The sequence below is a fragment of the Xylocopa sonorina genome, chromosome 11 (assembly GCF_050948175.1).
Source record: "Xylocopa sonorina isolate GNS202 chromosome 11, iyXylSono1_principal, whole genome shotgun sequence".
Lineage (NCBI taxonomy): Eukaryota > Metazoa > Arthropoda > Insecta > Hymenoptera > Apidae > Xylocopa > Xylocopa sonorina.
The window spans coordinates 6903174-6923638 of NC_135203.1; the positions used below are offsets into that span (position 1 = coordinate 6903174).

General features: G+C 44.6%; 2 protein-coding genes across 4 annotated transcripts in view; one reads left to right on the forward strand and one right to left on the reverse strand.

Annotated features, from left to right (window-relative positions):
- Window positions 1-4: 4 nt before the first annotated feature.
- Window positions 5-1834, reverse strand: LOC143428791 (uncharacterized). 3 transcript variants are annotated; one of them, XM_076903923.1, is made up of 5 exons: window positions 1556-1834; window positions 1396-1470; window positions 597-766; window positions 381-518; window positions 5-292 (listed from the first exon to the last, which is right to left on the reverse strand). In XM_076903923.1, exons 2-5 carry the CDS (start codon window positions 1436-1438, stop codon window positions 29-31), a joined length of 615 nt encoding a protein of 204 aa, XP_076760038.1. In that variant the 5' UTR covers window positions 1439-1470; window positions 1556-1834; the 3' UTR covers window positions 5-28. The 3 variants fall into 3 exon arrangements, with proteins under 3 accessions (XP_076760038.1, XP_076760039.1, XP_076760037.1); XM_076903924.1 differs by lacking the exon at window positions 1396-1470 and having other exon boundaries at window positions 1556-1833; XM_076903922.1 differs by having other exon boundaries at window positions 1396-1833.
- A 1736-nt stretch (window positions 1835-3570) lies between these two features.
- The window catches only part of LOC143428714 (neurotrimin), a 47392-nt gene continuing 30497 nt past the window's right edge, over window positions 3571-20465 (forward strand). Inside the window, exons 1-2 of the mRNA XM_076903762.1 lie at window positions 3571-3685; window positions 3790-3867. Of these exons, the coding sequence (XP_076759877.1) occupies window positions 3816-3867 (52 nt within the window). The 5' untranslated portion in view covers window positions 3571-3685; window positions 3790-3815. The remainder of the gene's footprint in view (window positions 3686-3789; window positions 3868-20465) is intronic.

Consider the following 20465-nt stretch of genomic DNA (forward strand, 5'->3'; position numbering starts at 1 on the left):
GGTATAACCACTTCTTTGTTTCTTTAATTTATAAAGTACTTAAATCAATATCTATGCACTTTGGATTATCTACTGTATTGTACTTCATCTTTTCTGTCCTTTCTGTTGTATCAAATATACTTGTAGAAAACGATTTATAATCATCCACTAATTGATATATCTTCTCATTTATATCAGAACACGTTAAACCATTTTTTATCGTATTACACATTTTATCAACATTTTCTTGAATAGTAGGATATTGTTCTAAAACTTCCAATTCCTCTTGTAGTACGTAGTTTAAAATAGTAGCCTATAATGTATGTACAAAATTAGAGACTTATGTCAATTATTATCGAATTACTTCAAATCGATGTTTAAAAGTAATTACAGATACATACTTTCTTTGCTCTTTGTTGCAAGTCTTCTAATTTTTGTTTTATACTTTCAAATTCTGTGTCACTATACTGTGTCCTTTGATATTTATCCTCTTCCAATAAAACATTGTTAGGCACCGTAATGTACTTATCAACAACATTCTAAACAAAATGGTTTTCCATATATAATAAAACGATATTTATTGCCTCTTTGTTTATATTACAAGTCAATACAATTACCTTAATACTTTCTAAATGTGGTCTTGCTCCTTTACAATACGCTTTTTCTAACTGCTTTTGATTTGTCTTAAGTATGGCTACATTGTCGGAATTTAATTTGCATGTCTTTTCAATTGTTTCGCATAACTTTTTAATTGTGCTATGAATCCTTTCACCCACAATATTTTCCACTACAGAAAAATTAAAAAGAACCCTTATGTAGCTTTTACTGTTGTACATTTAATTATACTTTACTCTCATTCCATTATTAAATCATACATTTCAAGTATAATAAAATGTTAATAAAGCAAGTCTTTACTTGAAAAATGAATTGGAATGTCTGTTAGATAGACGATTACTTGTGTACTCAATTTTTTACATTTCTATATGCACATATATATATATATATATTTTTTTTTTCTCAGTTTATTTTCAAGCATCTGAATAAAACAGCCACAAGAAAACAAAACAGAAGAAAATGTAAGTGCAATTCGATACATATGTTGGTTCAAGGACAATATTTATTTGCTTGCTCTTTCAATTTGTGGCGTGAGAGACGAGAAAAGAAAGAAAGAAAGAGATGAGAAGAGCGGAGAAGAGAAGAGAAGAGAAGAGAAAAAGTGAAGCGTTAGTCTGTGATTAACTTGGTCCGTTTCGGCCGGTGAAAGTACTCCAAGCAATGGACGAGTGTGACTCTAGTCATGATCAAATCCACATGATACCAGAGTGCACCCGTCCAACGATCAGAATATGCTGCTCGACACAAAGAGAATGCCGTAAAATCTGAAAAGCATTCAAGTGAAACACGGCGGCGCCTTACAAGTATTATACACGGCTCTCGAATGGAAGCTAAACAGCTGCATTTCGTATTCCTCCAGTTTACGTTTACGCGACTCTGAAGAGGCCATACCGTTGAATCGTTTCGAATACACGTTAACTTGGACGAATTACTCGATAATAACCACTTGATATCCCTTTACTTCTCCGAGGCAACCTCGCTCCTTCCGATGATCACACCTTGACGTCCGTTGACAAATGAACATGGCGTCTATCTGCTTGCGTGCGACAGCGTCCTTTGTCCCTTTGCGTTCCCCAACGCATCCGGATTTCGAAGCGGGACTTACAAGCGTTTCGAAACCGGCCAATCAGAGCCGACCCTTCGCCAATCAGAGTCCACTCTTCCGGTTATACTGGAAAATTATTACGATCCTTTTTATTCCCACTTCTCTGTTTGCATTTACGTATTGACGATCACGACACTAATATTTCTCCGCAGCGAGTAATAAAGCGGCATTTTTTCTTACACTTAGCAACTCGTACAGCGTGCAATTATATAAAACAATCACGTCCCAGCTTCGCGATATCATCGTCAGATGGCTACACTTGGATCTTGAGCCTTTTCTTGCAGGTTACTCTGCAAAGTTATGCATGCACGCGCGTAACATTATTTTCATATATATTGTTTAAGTTATAATGTATAAAAAACAAAGAAATAGTAAAGGTTTTGTAATGCAAGTGACAGAACGTCGAAATGAAATATACGAAGGAAGCTTACAGTTATACTTTCACGAGGTAAATGGTTTGTCTATTATCGCGAAAAGGGAAATGAAACGCGTGAGACTTCTGCTCAACTAACAGATATAAAATTCAAATATTTTTTTATCCGTATTATCAAACATTTAAAATTCAAATGTTCCTTTATCGCGGAAAGGTCCCTCAGATTTCTGTGTAAAATGCGGTTAAAGCAAGGAAATGAACGTAGTTCTTGTCGCGTAGACTTGGAAAATGTATTCTTCGAAACTTAAAATTGTTATTTTCTCCTCTTAGCAACTTAAATAAATTCAATGTACGATTACAAAAATTAGTTACTTTATATTTTTCAGTTAATTTATATTTAGATGTATTGAATAAGATATAACGTATAACTTATTCAAATGAAAATGTATGTATTAGTCAGAAGTTTTTTAAATGACATCATCGCAATTTTTTTTACAGGTATGAGTCATCTGGTTGATAAGTCATATTACGATTACATAGTATTTTTATGTATCATTGTCATAACCACATTACGCCAGAACTTTTCCTGTTAAAAATTGGTACATTTTTTCTCATAGGAAATTCTACGCGAATTGCTAAATTTAAAACAATGATCACTTCTTTCAGATGATGCATGTAAATCGACACTGTGTAATCGGAAGTGTCGATGTACGCAACACTTGGCTCCCTTTTTTTAATTTGCATAAAGAAAAAAAGGCACGCGGAGAAGTGAATGCTCTTTACTCTTCGTCTTATGCACAATGACAAAGTGAATGGATGAGTCGAAAGAGGTAAGCGCTCGATGAAAGTAATGTGCAAATACATGCGCCTCACGCACGCATGAACGCGCCTGTGAGCTTCTACTTTATGCGCTCGGGACTCTGTACACATATAAATTCGATATTCGATACGTATCCGTGCTTTCATCTGGCTGCGCGCATTGATTTACGTTTAACCGTGATTTCTTCTAAAACATCCGTTCGTTTTCCCTTCTTTGCTCCATGTAATTCATAGCATCTAAACTATTCGTTAGAAAGTTACATCTTTACGGTACCAGTACGATAAGAAACATTAAAGAAAGGTTCTCCATGTAAACGTGAAATCTGAAATTTCAGGTAACGTCCACATAATGGTACTGGAGGAGACAAAGTAAAATGCGTTATGGAAGGACATGCATATGTAACGTGACTTAAACTGGTTTTAAAAGTTCGAGTAGTAGGGAGGGAAGAGGTAAAGGACACGATATTATTAATACATTTTAACAACCGTGTGCGAAGTGATTCGGTGCTCGTACGACATTGCGCCATTCAATACGTACCCGCCTTTCGTATAAGCGCGCGCTTCTATAAACCCCTGCAAGTGCACACACGTAAACCATTGCAGTCGTGTAGGTGCGTTCGTACAGTACGTTCGGCCAGTGCGCAGCCGGCCAGCGCAAGAAAAAAACCGTGGGCCCGATTCTGCCGCTCTTCGGGTACCACGCGCGTTCGTTCTCAGTTTGTATTCGGTATCCACCTCGTATCGGTGGATACGTACGGTTCTTAATTCAGTTTAACGGCCACATTCTCGTAAAGGTGTAAGATCGTCAAATTTTGACTAAGCACACGTCGTACGAATCGAAATAAAGTTTGAAAACTTAATCGGCGAAAGCAGTGCTGATCGTGCCATTTGTTGACAGTGCCTCCGAGACAAAGGCCAGACGAAATGCATCCCTTACGATTTGTTGGTCTATTCGTGATACTTCTTGCTCCGAGTGGTGAGTTTCTCTTTTCTTTAGTTTCCGTTTATTCGTAGTTTGATGTAACGTTACCGAAGAGGGTGAAGAATTGGACGTTTTTCGTCGCGATAAATCGATGGATCGTTTTCGAACGTCACCGAGTACTCCAATTCGATCTGGCGTTACCAGTGTTCCTCAGGTTTATCGTAAATTCGTCCACCGTGTTTCTAGGTTGTTCCGTGCGGTTAACGAGTGTGCCACGGCTATCGAAGGGATTCAATCGCGTTAATTAATTTTAGATTTAACGCCAGTTTTGCCGAGTGTGCGCGTTGGCGTAGGCGACGAGGAGAGAGCGTGCTAGGAAACTCTAAAGTCGCAGGATCTAATCCGCTCGCATGATAATTCCGCATGCATCACAGCTAACTAACAGTTACCTCACCGTCCGCTCCGTATAAGCAATTGCAACAATAGCTACCATTGCGGGTTGCATCGACGTGCATCAACTCGAGTAATCGTTCGTTGCGGAAGGAACAATTACGTGTCTTAAAAAAGCTTAATTACTCTTCCTCGTGCGCTAGTTTAGCGGGAAGCACACCCGTTGCGTCGATAAACCTATAATTACGCCGACTTTCAATTACGGCGCGGAGGGCATCGAGTTAAGGACATCAATATTTGCTCTCAGTCCTTTTCAACGTTCGCTTCACAATTCTTTTAATCTAATGAATGTATGTACAAGGCACGTGACAACAGACTTTTACCGTTTATAATTTCGTTCATGCGTTACTCGCCACACGGTTCAATTTAATTTACAGCCTACGCAGCTGTGCGGTATTGAAATAAATTAACGCGCAAAAAATATGATCAATTGGTAACTTGTACGATTCGTATGCGCGAATAATAATGTACGACATTTCACCGTCGAACAATAATTATTAGCACGTGTGCGCTGGTAAAATAATTGAACGAATTTTTGGGTCAGCTATGTTTTTCTATATATTAAGATACGAAGGTCGTTTAATATTACAGTGCAAATTGTTCATATATTAACAGCATGCATCCTACTTTATTCGATTAGGACGCTTATATTAATGTTCGCAACGAATCCCTCGGCCGACGAAATGTCTGACAAACTCGAACTTTTTTCACTTAAACGAAGACTCCACGCCGGCGGTAGAGAAATATTGATATTTCGATGCGTCTAACGAACCAACATGAAGAAGAGCTTTCGTTCGATTCAGGGGCGTAAATTCTCATCGGATAAATAGCCACGATGCGGAGGATCGCTTCTCTTCGTACATCTGGGATTCGTAACGTTGAATTATCCCTCGATTCCAGGGCCAACCGCTTGCCAAGCAACGTTGGTTAATTGTTTCATTAACATTCCCCGTATACTGCATTCCGGTGTAGGTTCGAGCGTGTGTATTTAACGCTCGATCGGCATGCATTTATTTACGCGGCGAAACGCGCGAGAAATCGAGTTTACCGTAGGAACGGCATAGTTCACTTTGCGATTCTCGTAGTGGCCGAGTGCCATTGGAACGAGCGATTAACTTGTTCGTACGAGTTTCGTTCGATTTTAACGCGCAGGAATTAAAACGTAGAACGGTCGTTCTCCACGGAATACGATCGACCACCCCGTCCTCCGATTAGATGCGTTGCTTCGCGCGAGTAGTCGAGATCCACTGGTTTCGTGGAATGGTCCAGCTGTTGGTAAATTCCATTGAGAAAAAGTATGCGAGAGAGAAGTGCTTGTCTCCGATATCTCGCGGGGCGTAGGCTCCTCTTGGTTCACAAAGAACCGGTGGCAGTAGTTGGCGGAGGAGCTGCTGAATGGTTCGGAAATAAGATAAACGAAAGTAACACGGCGGGTGGGGGTGTAGAGGGTAGGTGGTAGGGACGCCAGGTGAAGAGAAGTTTCAGGTAAGAGAATGACCGGGGGCAGATGGTCCGTGGGTTGGTGGAGAAGGTTGCCCCGTGTCCAGCATGGCATTCACAGATTTTTGGTAACTGGTCCGGTCGGAAAGCTTGCCCGACGCCCTTCCAGAGGATGTTCCATTTCTTCCTTAATAATAGGAGCGGCTTCTTCTTATCCTTAATACCGTGCCTATGGTCCAACTCGTTTCGTACGTGATGCAGTTCTTTGGCTGGTAGTTAGGCACGGTAGGGACTCTATATACCATGGAACGTTTAGTTGAAAAGAAGCACGAGGCAGAGTGTTGGTCATATTGTGCGAGTTCATAAAGTAATAGAAAAGGGAAAGGAAATTGTAGTACATCGTAACTATTCGTCTTTTTTTTCGTTTCCAGTTTTCCTTGTTGTAAGCACTGAAGCGAGCGTTCTCAGCGAGTGTTTCGTGGAAATCCTTTCCTGATAAAATCGGAGTTCAATGGTCTCTGAGATAAACGTCGACAATCCCTGATACAATATTAAAACACCGTAGAATCGTCATGTGTAAACATTGTGCCGTCAGGAAATCTAGCGGCGACGGTGGCGTTTTAAGGTTTTCCTTTTATCGCGTCAGTCATGAATCGGAGCAGCAACAGTTGGAGAGTGAATAAACGCGTGCGGGGAAGCACGAGTACACGCGTTCATGGTGATCGTGTCCGAATGGTTGACGAATACTATCGCGACGAGTAGTATATAGTAGTATATAGTAGTATATAGTAGTAGTTTCTCCATGGAAAAATTAATCACTCGACCAGTCAATCATTATGCATGACCGTGTGTGCTAATGCGCTGATTATAAAGCAACCGCGCCATATATTTCTTTTGCTCTGCGTATTTCCTACGTTGTTTTTACGATGTAGTTATCATACGAGCCATGAAACACGCCGCTGTTGCACAACGCACGAGACACTGCAAGGTCCCGTCGTCTCCCCTTAAATCGTTTCTCTTTTCCGACCGCACGATACGGAATCGAAAGCGTGGAATTAATGCAAATCTTCTAAGCGTGATACGTCTCCGGGACGAAGTCTATCGGCTCTCTTCCTGATTTTAACGAGCGCGTTTCGTAATTCTCGGATTCCAGCCTGTGTACGCAACGAGAGGTGTAATTTCGTAATTCAGCTAGAGAAACGAAGTTGGAGTTTATTTGCTCGGAACGGTAATAACGTCGCAACGATGAAGGAGAAAAGAAAACACTGCGATGTTGGAGAAAAGAAAACACTGTTGTACGTGGCTTATAGGGGTAAAAAGGGGTGCTGATATATCGGTCAGTTGGGTGGCTCGTGTAAATGGTGTTGTATAGTTCGCGGGGCGACTTAATCGCATGGCTTAAGGCACACGATCATTGGAAATTAACGGGGCCAGTGGTGAGCGTGCAAGTAGCGCACGAACACTTATCAAAGATTACGTCACGTACATCCCCCCGGCTTATCCGAGTAATTAACTAATTGAGCCTTATTGGGAGACCGGAGTGGGAGGGTGAAAGAGAGGTGGCATGCAGGAGAGGTCAGCCCGCATGAGAAAACGGTTTTGGCCTATGCCACCTTTCGAGCTGAGAACGAGATCTTCCGAGTTTCTCGGAATTTCTCAAGGAAAACTCGGCAAGGAAGAAGCTGAAGAAGACGAAGAAGTATTAATCGGTATACCTGCATCGCCCACTCGCGTAGCCCGAGAGAAACGCGATACCTTGACGCCAGATTGTCGTGCCTTCTTTTCACGGGAAAAGGTCTCGTGATTTCAGTCGGTAGACCGAGACGCGGACACGTTCTGGCCGAGGAATTTTTTTACCTAGAATCTCTCGTCTATCTTTTCATCGATGCTTTCAATATTTTTCGTCGACGTTTTACGAGCCGGCACAATTCCCTGTGGCGATAAACCAGACGAGGAAATCGAGCCGTCTCGAGCGTTAAAATTATGCATTCAAGGTTTCGTTGTTTTTCGTTTTAAAATTAGATCGATTCTATTTCGCGTTGCGCAACGAATTCGTCAGTAACGTCGCTTCCCGTACGAGCCATCGACATGCTTTTCCCCGCTCGTGGATAGAGCCACGATAACGCCATTCTTGTGCTACACATTTACATAAGAATCTTATCGAATGGCTCGTTAAACGCGCGCTTAAGTACGCCGCGGTTCAGCGGCAAAATTGGCGAATGATTAATCGCCGATTAGAAGAGTCCGAAACGAAACTAGTGACAAACATGTCGAAAGAACGGACCGCGAATGTTGAACAAGCCTTTCGTCTATCGATAACGGATCGCACATAATCAGAATCCTGTTCTATTGTTGCCCTTGACTCGTTGCTCCACAGGAGATGCCAGATAATCAACTTTACGAAACGACCGCCGTTATTGCGCAACCGAATTCTTCTCGTACAACAATTTCAAGTACGTAGCCTGATAACAACGAAGGTATCTCTTTTATCTACGAAATATATCCATCCTGTCCATTGTTTCAAGCTAATCGCGAATTCTATACGTCGTTCGATTTCCCGTCGTCCGAGCCACAGAAATCTAATGCCTGGTGCAGTTCACGTCAATTGAATGCCTCTTAAGAAACACACGGTTGTTCTAAACGTTCACGTTGACGGATGTCGATGATCTCGCGTTTATTTCCGAGCAGCAGGCGTAGCCTAGCCCGAGACACGATTTCGGTGTTCCCAATTCGTATTTAGGCCGAGCGCCGGTGGATCTGTGCCTCGTAATTCTTCGCCTCGATCCAACGCAGAGCCTTTAGAATCCTTTCCTGTTTTATTTATCGCCGAATGCCACGTCCAACGTACGTGCATACTTGCAGCCACGGAATTTCAACAGTCCATACCGGATCCAACTTCGATCCAAACCCTCGTTCTCTTCGTCGTACGATCGTTTCAATTATCCACCGGGCTATTAGCATATATATTTTAACAGGAATACGAACCAGGGCTCGGTACAAAAGGCTTCTGACGTCAGGTTGCTAAAGGCCAGTGAGCAATCCGGCCGTATTTATTATCATTTCTAAGCGGATTCGTTGAAACTATAAAGGGAGGCGGGTCCGGGGTCCATTAACATCCTGTGTCCAGCTGTTGTCCTGGAATTTTAATAGGACGAACCTGTTGAAAAGTCCCGATCGTTGGACGATTTACGAGCGTCGTTTTATTTGCAGCCATCGGGGAGAGAAGGTGGACGATAAACGAGATCAGGATCGTTCAAATAAACTACGTCGCGGATATCATAGCAACGTTCGCCGGTCACTGCAAAATTACGTAAGAACGCGTCGGAAAAATATAGAAGGATTACTGTTTTGACAGCTCGCAGATACGTTCTCTATTTGCTTTTTTGTCACATTACAATATTCGCATATCTACGGCCGCCGTTCCTATTTACCAAGATACCATTCGACGACTTTTTTATTATTTTAAACGTTATCGGTTGACGTAGCGCCGGATCACGTGTCGTCGCGCGTTCGATTCGTAAATTCCACGTTACGAAGAAACGTTTGGATCGAGTCGAAGTCGAGGAGGAGGGTTTTTAGAAATTTCGTCTCAATTGCTGTGAGAATCACCGATTCATAGTTTCGGGGACCGGCCGCGTGCCACCCGCACCGGGCGAACGCCCACGATAATTTTGATTTCTAGTAATCCGAGTCCATTAATAAACCGCCCACCAGACACCATCGGGTTTAGGGCTCGGTAACTTATCTCGACCGTTTCGTGTATTTTTAGTCGCCATACTTTCGTTCATGCGCGCCGTTTCAACGATCGACGTGTGCTTTACGCGTGCTGCACATATGTGAACGGCTCTCGCGCATCATTTCTCTGTTTCTCGTTCGTTTTCATCCTCCGTCCCGTTCTAGCCTAGAAACCACGATACACACGTGTACTCGAGCATAACATAATATCTTATAAATAGGGATTAGCTAATGGTACGCGAAACAGTGACGGGAGGTTTTATTCCGGCTTTCCGGTCGCAGAGCGTGACCGGATAGAGTGGCCTTACCACCCTTCTGTGTCCTATACGGTATCCTGCCTGGACCCATCGCTTAACGGACGAATTACCACGCGACGGTAATCGAACGTGAAGGTAGAACTGCGTCCACGACGTATTACTGTGATCCATCAACGTTAACTGACGATTCCTTTTTACCGCAGTTCGTTTGATCTTAACGCTGCTCGAAGGGCGCGCGAACCCTCATCGGTTCAAACGGTTCCTAGACTGGTTTCACCCGAGATAGAGATTATCGCTTCAGCGAAAGTTGTTCAAATATTTCCCTCTACTGATTTATATCCTCGACCATTGATAGTTTGTATTTTAATTAATCAAACTGGATCGCCACAGCGTAAACTCGTCTCTTTTCATTCGATGGAGACTGTGCTCTGGAGCAACGAGGTTACGATCCATTGGCCGTTTCCGGTGGTACGGACGGTGCAGTTATTTAGGGACAAACGCGAAGTTGATACGCGATAGCGCGTGATGAAACGAATTTCGCTTCCGCATTGAGCGTTCAATTGAATGAAAGTAATGGTCGAGACGTTATTCGAAAGTAGTAGATCAAGTTCGACCGGATGACTTATACGGACTCTAATGGATCGTCGACTCTTTGCAATTGATCGCCAGGAATTACGTACAAGCGTTCAAGGCGAGACAAAGGTTAAATTGGTTACTTGCGATATCGAAGTTTGCGTTTCGGATTCCATTTCCATCTTCTTCGACTCATTCACTGATATCGGGATTCTTATTTGTATTATTATTTTCACGTTGATCCTCTGGGTCCCATATTCACTATAAAGTGGTTATTGCTTCTCAGAGGTCTTATTTGATTCAAGATTAGATACCGTCGATTTCGATAAATATCGATCGAGTTATGTAAACGAAACTGAAATAAATATTTTGTTCACTCGAGATCAATTCTTGCCTTGATTAAGAAAGTAATTATTTGAATTTTTCTCTTCAACAAATGCTAGGTCACTTGGACGAAAGCTTAACGTGTGATTATCAACGAGATCAGGGTTTCGATCGTATAATTACGCGTTCTTGACACGCGCGTCGAAGGCTGTTAACTTTTATCGCAGGACCGCATGGTGCTTTCCATTTTCCTGCGCGTTACGTTCCTTTGTCGACTTTGGTCTATTTGCATCAAAGGATTTGAACCGCGGCGCACAAAACAGACGTTGACAAATTCACTCTTCGGTTGGCACAAAAGAGCTCTGGCCGTTCCCAGTCGTTCGTTCCAATGCCCACGGAATGATCTATCTCCTTTTCTATCCGCGCGACCAGTTCGACGGGAAGAATGGGTTACTCGATCGACATTGTGAAGGAGTAAAAGACCCCGCGCCCACATTTATTATAATCGTTGACGAGGAACGTTCCTCTTGATATTACTCCGCGCGCTCCTTACGACTTCTTTTTTCCTGCCTCTCGCGCAAACGAAAGAAAGGGTCATTCAAGGCTATAACCCGATTCGGGGCACATGTGAGAGCGGGTAAATAAAAAGAAAAAAAGAGAAGGAAAGCAAAAAGACCGAGAAGCATCAAGGAAAAGAAGCGAGAGACGCATCCGACTGGGTCCGTTCGGTTCCAGCACGATTTTCACCGCGAGAGAAAGGAATGCCAGTCACCGCTGTGAAGTCGTCGGACTACTAATGATACGTCTCTCCGTCTCTTCCTCCTCTATTTCCGTACCGCTTCTGCCTCGACCAGAATTCAAATGTCGTGTTCTCATTTTAATTACGAGAAGCGTCTCTAAGCCTTCCCGCCGATATCGATCCCCTATCCTCGCTCCACCCTTGGCCCTTTCGCCCCTCTCTCGATCGTACAACGAGACCGGTCTCTTCGTCTCTTGGCCGTTCGTTAATCGAGGCGAACCTTCTTTCAACGCAACGAACTCATTCAGAATTTAACTGGTCGCGACAAGTTATCGAGGAAGCATTGCGGTAGTATCGTACGCGGGAAGACGCGTTCGCGGAACAATTTCCCCTCGATTTCTCGTCTCCCCTAACGTCTGCCAACGATAATAAGCAGTCGGATTTATTGCGGAGATATCGCGACTAAGTAGTTCGTGTAATTAGCGATACGCGCCAGCCGATAACCGATATACGAATAAACGAAGATCCTATGCATCATATTCCATATGAAAAGAGGGGGAAAGAAACGGAGAAAAATGGCGACCGGGGATATCTACAACGTTGACACGGATACTCTATCGTTGTTTCCGATAGCCACTGGACGAAACAAGAGACCGGGGGATGGTGATTACTCATTCCTCTTCGGTGGCGTTAACTGAATATCGCGACGTTGGTGTGGACGTTATCGAGAGCCACGAGGATCGATCAAGGGAACACAATTACAATTAATTGGGGTGTCTTCTTCGCCGATCGGACCACTCCCCCGTCCCTAACTCTATTTCGTCTCTTGTTCCATGTTCGCGTAGATGAGAATAAATGGTCCAATCAAATGGGGTTAACGGATGGAATTATCTATGGATACCGTGTTTGTCTTATCGCCGTTCGGTTACACGAACTCGCGTTAGCGCCTAATGCATTTACATCAATCGCTTCGCTTCCCATCGGCATGATTTTTGAAGTACGTATAACGTTACCAGGATATTCCACGGTCTGTTTGTTAATCACCTTCTTACGTCACACCGTAATCGTCTTTTTGGTTCATTAATCTACCTCTGAAGCGACCTGTAAGGTTATTCCCGGCTGAAAGTAGATTAATTGGAACAATTTTAGGCCACTTGTGCTCCGAACACTTGAACGAGTACTTGGACCGGACGAGAGGCCCGAAACCGTCGTGCAACGTCGACTTAACCATAAACTTTCCTAACCGTAAACCACTGCCACGAACGAGACAACCTTCCGCGTCCTTGACATTAACGTAACATTGGAGTAACCTTATGTAGTGCGTTAATGAGTTCCCGCATAATGATTCGTATGCATGTTAAACAGCTCGACCGCTTCGAATTAAATTCCCAGTTGTAATAAATCAAGGACGCCAATATACCGCGCCTCGTTGCGGCACGAACGTCGTTACATCGCTTTTAATTACCTCGGCGACACATCTCGACATACGTGGAACGCTCTTCTAAACGTCACAATTTTCATCTAGACGTTATATTTAACTCTATCGGTCTTATTTCTGTTGGATTAGTTGGATTAGCCTAATGGTCGCGTCGCATGTCTGCTTTTTTCAGCGCGAAACAGCTTTCCTTAGACACACGCTGTCGGTGACCAGTCGGAGACCTCGCATGTATCAAGCAGAAATGCGCGATGCTTGTAGGCTTTACTTAACTCAGTATGTTACCGAGTCACCGTGTTTCGTGGGCATAAATTATCCGTACAGTTTACTTAGCATTGAACGAATTTGCCCGCGAAATCCGCGTGACTCTACGTGCACAGATTTCCACAGACGAGAGGCGCGTTGATCTTGCCTCACTAATGTGAACGCATGACACAGCTAGCCATCTAAGTAGTATTACTCCTCATTGGACGGCCACGCGTCGCGTTTGCGTCAATCAGATGGAATCAATGCTTTCGTCCTGTATGTGCATTGTGAAATGCGCTTGCATATCCATGCATTAGGTAATCGTTAGAAACAGTGTTACATTCGTTTTGTTAAGGTTGAAGTAACGTTTACATCCCTCTTTTATAGCGTTTTCTTGTTACCTCTTCTAATGTGCATAGCCACCACTGGCGGGACCTTGGGTTCACTGGGCGAAACGTTCTACTTTTTTTCCGCAACGACAATGTCGATGTCCTCGATTAAATGCACTTGTTGAAGGCTATCTCTTAGCAAATTGCGAGCTTTTTAAGTAGTTTCCTCATAATTTCATTTTTAAATATAGTTGAACGTAAACGACGCTAATCTCTTGGCCGAACCTGATAAACGGTAAAAAAACAAACTGCTTCTATTTTCTTCGCGTATTTTTACGCAGAGTCTATTCAACGTTGAAAGCATAAAATTTATGGTCTTTTTCGCTTCTAATGGTTTTTAGCATACGATATTTCCTGTCCTACTTTGAGGGCAGATAAATATTTAAATGATACAAAGAAACGTAGTTGTTGTTTTGAGAATATAAAAAATTTGAAGGGAAATATAAAGAATTTGGTGGGCCATCGGTGAGAGGACGGAGAGCAATTCGGCGCTGCATCTAATAAAGAGTTGAATAGGTCAACTGCTCGAAACGTACGCGCAATTGCTGCCGCAGTACCCTTTCATCTCGCCGTCTTTTCTCCTCTGTTTCTCCCTAGCAGGCTTTCTCGATTACTACACAGCCAGGGCCTGTGCAGGCTTTGAAATCACGAAGCAACGCTGGCTGCTTTGACGCTAGAACCGTTATTAGGCGAGACGATGAGACGGTTTTCTTGCTCCTCGGGTCGAGAGAGAGCCAGTCTGGTTCTCGACCCTCGCCTGCTCCTCTTCCTTTCTCGGTGACGTCTAACAAATCGAACGCGAAGACGTGGGATCGTTTGTACGATAAACTCGTGCATTTTCCAATATTTTTCCATTTTTTTCTTATTTTTTTCTTGCTTACTTTTTGCCTTTTTTCGTATTCCTTTCACAAATTGTTCGCTCTTGACACGATCGTTGCACGTAGATGTTGTCCTTTCCCGCGAGACATGGCCTTTAAATGAATTACTTTGCAGGCGTCATGAAACAGTGATTGATTTTCAACTCTGCGCAGCGTCGAATCAAACAGCGTTGGTTTCGAGTAATTAATCACGCCTTTAGAGATCGTCAAGATTGTTTGAACAGTTAAACGCACATACTCTCGAAACCGTCACGTTTTTGCGGCTCACTTAATCATCGACCGGGGGATATTTAAAGCGATTATTATCGCGGAAGCGGTCTCGTGTAAGTCGTACCTTTCGAACGAGAGCCAGAAACATTTTCAAAGCCGACTTGTTATAGAGAAAAACACGTATACGCGTCTCATGGGAGGATGTGCACGCCTACGCATGGATCGTTGAAAAATTCCATCGAAAGCGAAGGAACGCGTTGCATTATCCTTTAGCGATTGAGGAAGGTCAGGTATGGTCAAGTATGCTCGTTTCTCCTCACGTTCCGAAATAATGGGGGGGTCGTTAGAAGAAGCGATCGTTTGTCCAGCCTCGTTTTTGCAGCCTTTAACGTTCCGTATTGATATTAGAGGCTGCTTTGCATAATTCGTTTCTCATTTTTTCTCCAAGCATCGCGGAGATCCGTACGTTAAATACCCAGGTAACGTTTTTGTCTCGTACCATCTGTTCTTGACAAGTTAATTAACAAGAAGCTGCTGCGCGCCGCGTGGTGATCTTTTTTCGCGCGATCATTGCCGCAAAAAGTATGCAAAACGTAGGAAACGCGCGTACGGTGGTTAGAAAACGGTGTAAGGGCGTGCAAGGAAGGAAAGGGTTTCGTAATTGAATCTATCGCGGTAAAAAAGTCGGAGGCTCGGTCGAACGCGGCGGCATGAGAACAGGGGGTATAAAACCGGACGGATCGGTGAACAAGCGAGCCAGAAGGCAAGAGAGAACGCCAAGCAGGATTTCGGGCAAAAAGAAGCGCAAGGCGCACAAAATACAGTACCCCACAGATGGTGGATAAGTGACGTCATCCTATAAACTTGACGAGCAGCCGTTTTGACGAGGGAATGTTATTTTCACCCGCGGTCTGCTGGTGAATCGGAATTGCTCGCCGACGAAAATTTACAGTTTCCGGTTAAACCACCGTCGAGTGTCACCCGCCACCGCTACCACGTCCATCGCCAGCCGGCTACCCTGTCCTCGCGCAATGCAGATCGACTGTATTGCCGTAAACTACTAATACGAAACGGTTGGCCTCATTTCCGCTCTTTCGTACCGTGTGTCCTTGCATACGCGCATACAATCTTCGTTCCACCTTGGTTTCGACGTAATCCACGCGATACGGATCCATCGTGATAAAAATGTCATCGTTAAATCGTCGGGCATCGCGTATGTTGCGCTCAGACAGCTCGTACAAACTGCGCGATCGCGTGGAGTTTTTTCTGTTTTTCCTTCTGTTTTTTTTTTTTTTTGTTCAAATTAAAGTCGACCTATTGTCCCGCTTACCTTGATTGCTGGATATTTGCCTGGATTATCAGATTTACCGTCGGGCTTAACTGTGAACATCCTCGTTCCGTTGCTAAGCGTGAATATCCTCATTCACTTGCAACAGCCGATCAAGTGGGTCAAGTATATGTACTCTGTATGTATGACGACACCGTTTAATACGTAAAACCTCGCCGCGGCAACAATCAACCGGGAACTTCCCGCAAACGGCAAGGGGGAGGATATTCTTTGATACGTCTCCGAGGGATGATTTCATTTGCCGCGTAGAAGCTTCCGGCGATGCTCCTCAGGGACGTCGTTTATCGGTGTCGTGTTACGATTTCGTTTCGCTTCGTAGAGAGGATGAATCTATTTTTGAAGGACAACTCGGTAATCATCGATCAAACCGAACCATTCGAACCCCTCGCGGACGATGATGTCACCGTGCATATGTGTACGCACCGTACAATCGGAACGGCTAGCAAGTAATATCGAGCATTCGGATGATGATGTCACGACCTGTGGATGTGTCCTAAAATTGCGAGCCGGTCTCGGTTCACTGCCGCTCCGAGTGGTTAATTTTATATTACTGTCCTTGGTTAATTAAGCAGAGCAGTACTCGCATACTGGCATCGCGCGTTACATAAGGGGGAATTTTTTCTCGATGATTAGGGTATCTATAAAGTCGAGAGAAATCTATTTCGAATGGTTCGTTCGACGATCGTTACGCGTGAGACTCGTTCAGGAATAGAATAAACCCTTGCGACGCAAGAAACTGTCCCTGGATAAAGGCTATTAATTATACTGGCTGAGAAATGGACTCACCGCGGAGGGATTCGAAAAAACGTCCATAGTGCATAGCCTCCATTCATACCTGTACACGCCGCAGCGTTGGTAATTGGATTCATTCCAAAAGAACACGTAATCTTATACAGGAATGGTTTGGAATATCTCTACACCTGCTGCGACCACTCGTTTCCAAAGCTTAATAGATGACGCCCTCTCTAAAAGTGAAAATTCGGTTCAACGCATAAACGGGCACAGCCGCGAATTATGTCTCGCGGCTGGTGTTAATTACCATGGAGAAGAATATATTGCAGTGGAAGAAGAGTGGTTATCTCCGTGCGTTAGCGTTCCGATCGGTCACTCGTAACCCATTGCCACTAACGAATCAATATCGTTATAAACACAAGCATTATCCGAGGAGACAAGAGCAGTCAACCGTTCAATGCCCCGTTAAAGTGTGCGCTCGCGGTTTAATTAATACGTAACGGCCAGTAAATATACGTTTTCATCTCGTTTCGTGCTGTTATCAGCCGTGATTGCGTTACACTATTTTCATTTCCACGCTGCCCCCGCCCGATAATATCCTATAATTAATCATTTCTTTATTACCCCCGTTAATCGGGCAATCGAGACCGGCGCCCGTTTTCCACGCGACAATAGCGCGGGATCGTATAATTGGGTCAGAGAGAAGATTTTTGCAATTATTGAATCGCTCGATTGTGTCGCATACTCGCAAACTCTGGAAGCGGATATTTCCAATAGTTATCGACGACGTCTGACACGTATCTAATGGAATAAAGCCTCCTCGATTAGAACGTGTATCGAACGGAGGCGTATATTTATGAAGCACGTATTCCGATTCGTGTAATTCCTTTAACGGTATGAAAGGAAAATCGATCGTGGGATAAAAATATGGTAATAGATTTCCCTTCGTTTCCGGAGAAATTAGCATGTTTTTAAATGCGGAACAGGGAAGTTTCCACATTTAATTGTCGCACGGTGCATTTAGATCACACCGTAGATTACAAGCTGTTGGGTTCGCAGAAGTGTATCAACTGCGCTTAACCGCAGCGGCGAGGGTGGAACAACCGCTTGGATACATATATCTTCTTGGGTCGTAGCCTGAAAACCCCTGGGTTAGATAGATAAGTGAATAACTTGTGAGTCATACATTATTAGAGACATGTTTTTAGGTCATTTTTTTCGTATGCTTCTTGACAAGCGACGTTAAGTCGTTGGCTTTTCACTAACGTTAAACGTGATTAGGCAACCACACGAATTTAAACCTAACATTCCACCGTTATTCTAGATACGGTACGTGCATCAGAGATTTTCGATGTTTTTCTTATCTGTCCAGTGGATCAACGGAAAATTATAATATCGAACGAGTTACACACATGCGATGTCAACTCGCCTGCCAAACTGCCGACTAGTCGAACGCGTTAGTTTTGAAGATCCCAGTGGGTGTGACGGTAAAAACCGGATATCGAGGTCTCGTCCGGCACGGCCTTAAATTGGACAATGTTCTCATCGAGCTCTGCAGTAGGCGGTGCCAAAATGGTGTCGCAAGCAAATCGTCTGAAACCGATGAGACGGGCGTGCAAACAGTATCACGCGTACTTTGCATAGTAACTCGCTTTAAATGCCTTGACTCGAAGCTAAACGAACTCCGCTAGGATCGTGTCTGATGCGATCTAGATCGTATTTCAGAAAGCTGGTAACCTGTTCTCCGCGTCACTGTATCGTAGCACGACGTCTCCGCGTCGCGAGTCCTTTACCCCGAAGGTTGCCAGATCCTGGACGGATAGGCTGCTAAAAATTTCAAATGGTTCACCATCGCCGGAGACTTTTCCTTGGCGATGCAGCCGCCGCGTTCCGTCCTGGCATACCACGGGGGTCAAGGTTGTTAAGTTCAAGGCCGGCTTGGCTATCAAAGAGACGAGTTCGGTTTATCATCGCGTCGAGACGTACCTCGTTCGAAAGAGAAAGAGACGACGAGGGAAAAATGAAGGGAATAACGCTGGTCTTTTTATCTGTTGGTAATTGCGACACCTTGCGCAGGTCCGTTTGTTGCTAGTTCACAGAGACCAATAAGCCCTGAACGCGGCTGTTTTGCATTCACGTGTCCGTTCACCTCGTGGCAACGCTGCCGTTGCAGCCTGGTGTTGCCATGGTTGCCAAGCCCATCAAGGTCCAGGGCTCCACGGCACCCGCACATGGTGTGTTACAAAGTCGAGAAGAAAAAAGCCCCGACCGCATCTCGCTGAGTAAAGCTGACTGCATCGACCAGATTTTTCTCCGCGGCTTCACGCGGCAGGGCGGACAGGAACGAACGCCGTTCTTCGTTCCGGCCAGAGCATTCTACGAACGCTCGAGGGTCTTATCGGAGACCCAGGTGGCAGAGTGGTGGCAATCCTGGGACATTTTTTATTCCATTCCAGAGGGAAGTCGATAAGGCCGTAAATATTTCGATCCTGAGAGGGCGTCGTGGCGTTTTCAGGGGGTTCCATGAGCGTTTAAATCGCGCGGAACGAGAGTCAGATGGCTCGCTCGCGACACAGTTCCAGTTTCATCGAATTCGATCTGGCTCCGCGCTCCGTTTACGAGCAGCTCTCTTCGACTACTCGCGCTAGAATGACGTACTACGCGCGTCGATGGTTATTCGTCTCGAGAACGGTGGAATGACGGGGGTCGTTTGTCTTAAAACTAGAAATAACGCGCGAGGCTACAGCTCGCGGTGATGTTGCTTATAGCTCCGGTTCGATCCAATTATTATGAACGACTTGATCACGCGGCATCAGTGAATCAATTCCCGGCACAAGTGGTTAATAATAGTATCGCGCAATGAACACGATTATGGTTTCGACGTACTAGCCGAACGGTCGTAAAGAAACGAATCAGAGGAAACAGTGAATGGAGTAATCTTCGGACGAGTAACCGATCGGTTCTACTCGGAAGAGCGGGGCACACAGTCATCGACACGCGTCCTTGATAGATTTGTAGGTTGGCGAACGAACCGTATCCCTGGCGATTACCATAGCTCGGCTGTTTCACTTTCATTGCTTCCCCGACGGTTATTAATTGAACCGAGTACGGGGAACACGTGCCCTCTCTTTTCTCCGAGCCATTTTCTGTCTGGCCGTCTATAAATATACTCTTGTACCGTTTCGCTTTGGCGAGTGCTCGGCGAAAATCGTGCACGGTTTCCCTTTTCCTCTATTCGCGTCCCGTGTTTCCAACCCGGGAGGGAGCGAGCACGCGTCGCCGCGTATAATTTCGCCTAATTGCGCCCATAGACGCGTTCATTACTTCAATGGCGGAAGCTCCAGCCAGTCTCGTAAAATATCGAGGCCGCGAGCCGTTTTTCCCGCCCGGTTAGTTTGATATTACCATTTTCCACGCTCTCGAGGTCCGTCATCTAGCTCTGTCCAGTTCACGGTTACGGAGTCGTCGAACCCAGTCAGCGCCATGGGAGGCTCGCTAAAGGGTTTTTTGTGTTAACGAGGGGTTGGCTGGGGAACGTGTTGCGCGTAGGTACGAGGAAACGATAGCGGGAGCATAGACCCTCGTGGAATTCAGTCCGGCAGCCCTAGCTTTGATTAGGAAGGTCCGAGTCGGTTGGCTAGCTCGAACTACCCGGACGATCATGATGATGATGACGATGATGATGTGCATTCCTCGAGGCAACGCGTACCAAGGGGTAGCAAAGGGGAATGTGAAATATTACGGTGTCGAAATTCAGTCGCGAGACGTTTCGTCGGGCACTCGGATGGGGAGATTGATAAAACGAATATCATCTGATAAAAACAAGACGACTGGTAACGTAGATACACACGTGTCTCTGTACTGGTTGCATCACTCTGGCTTCCCGCTCCGAACTC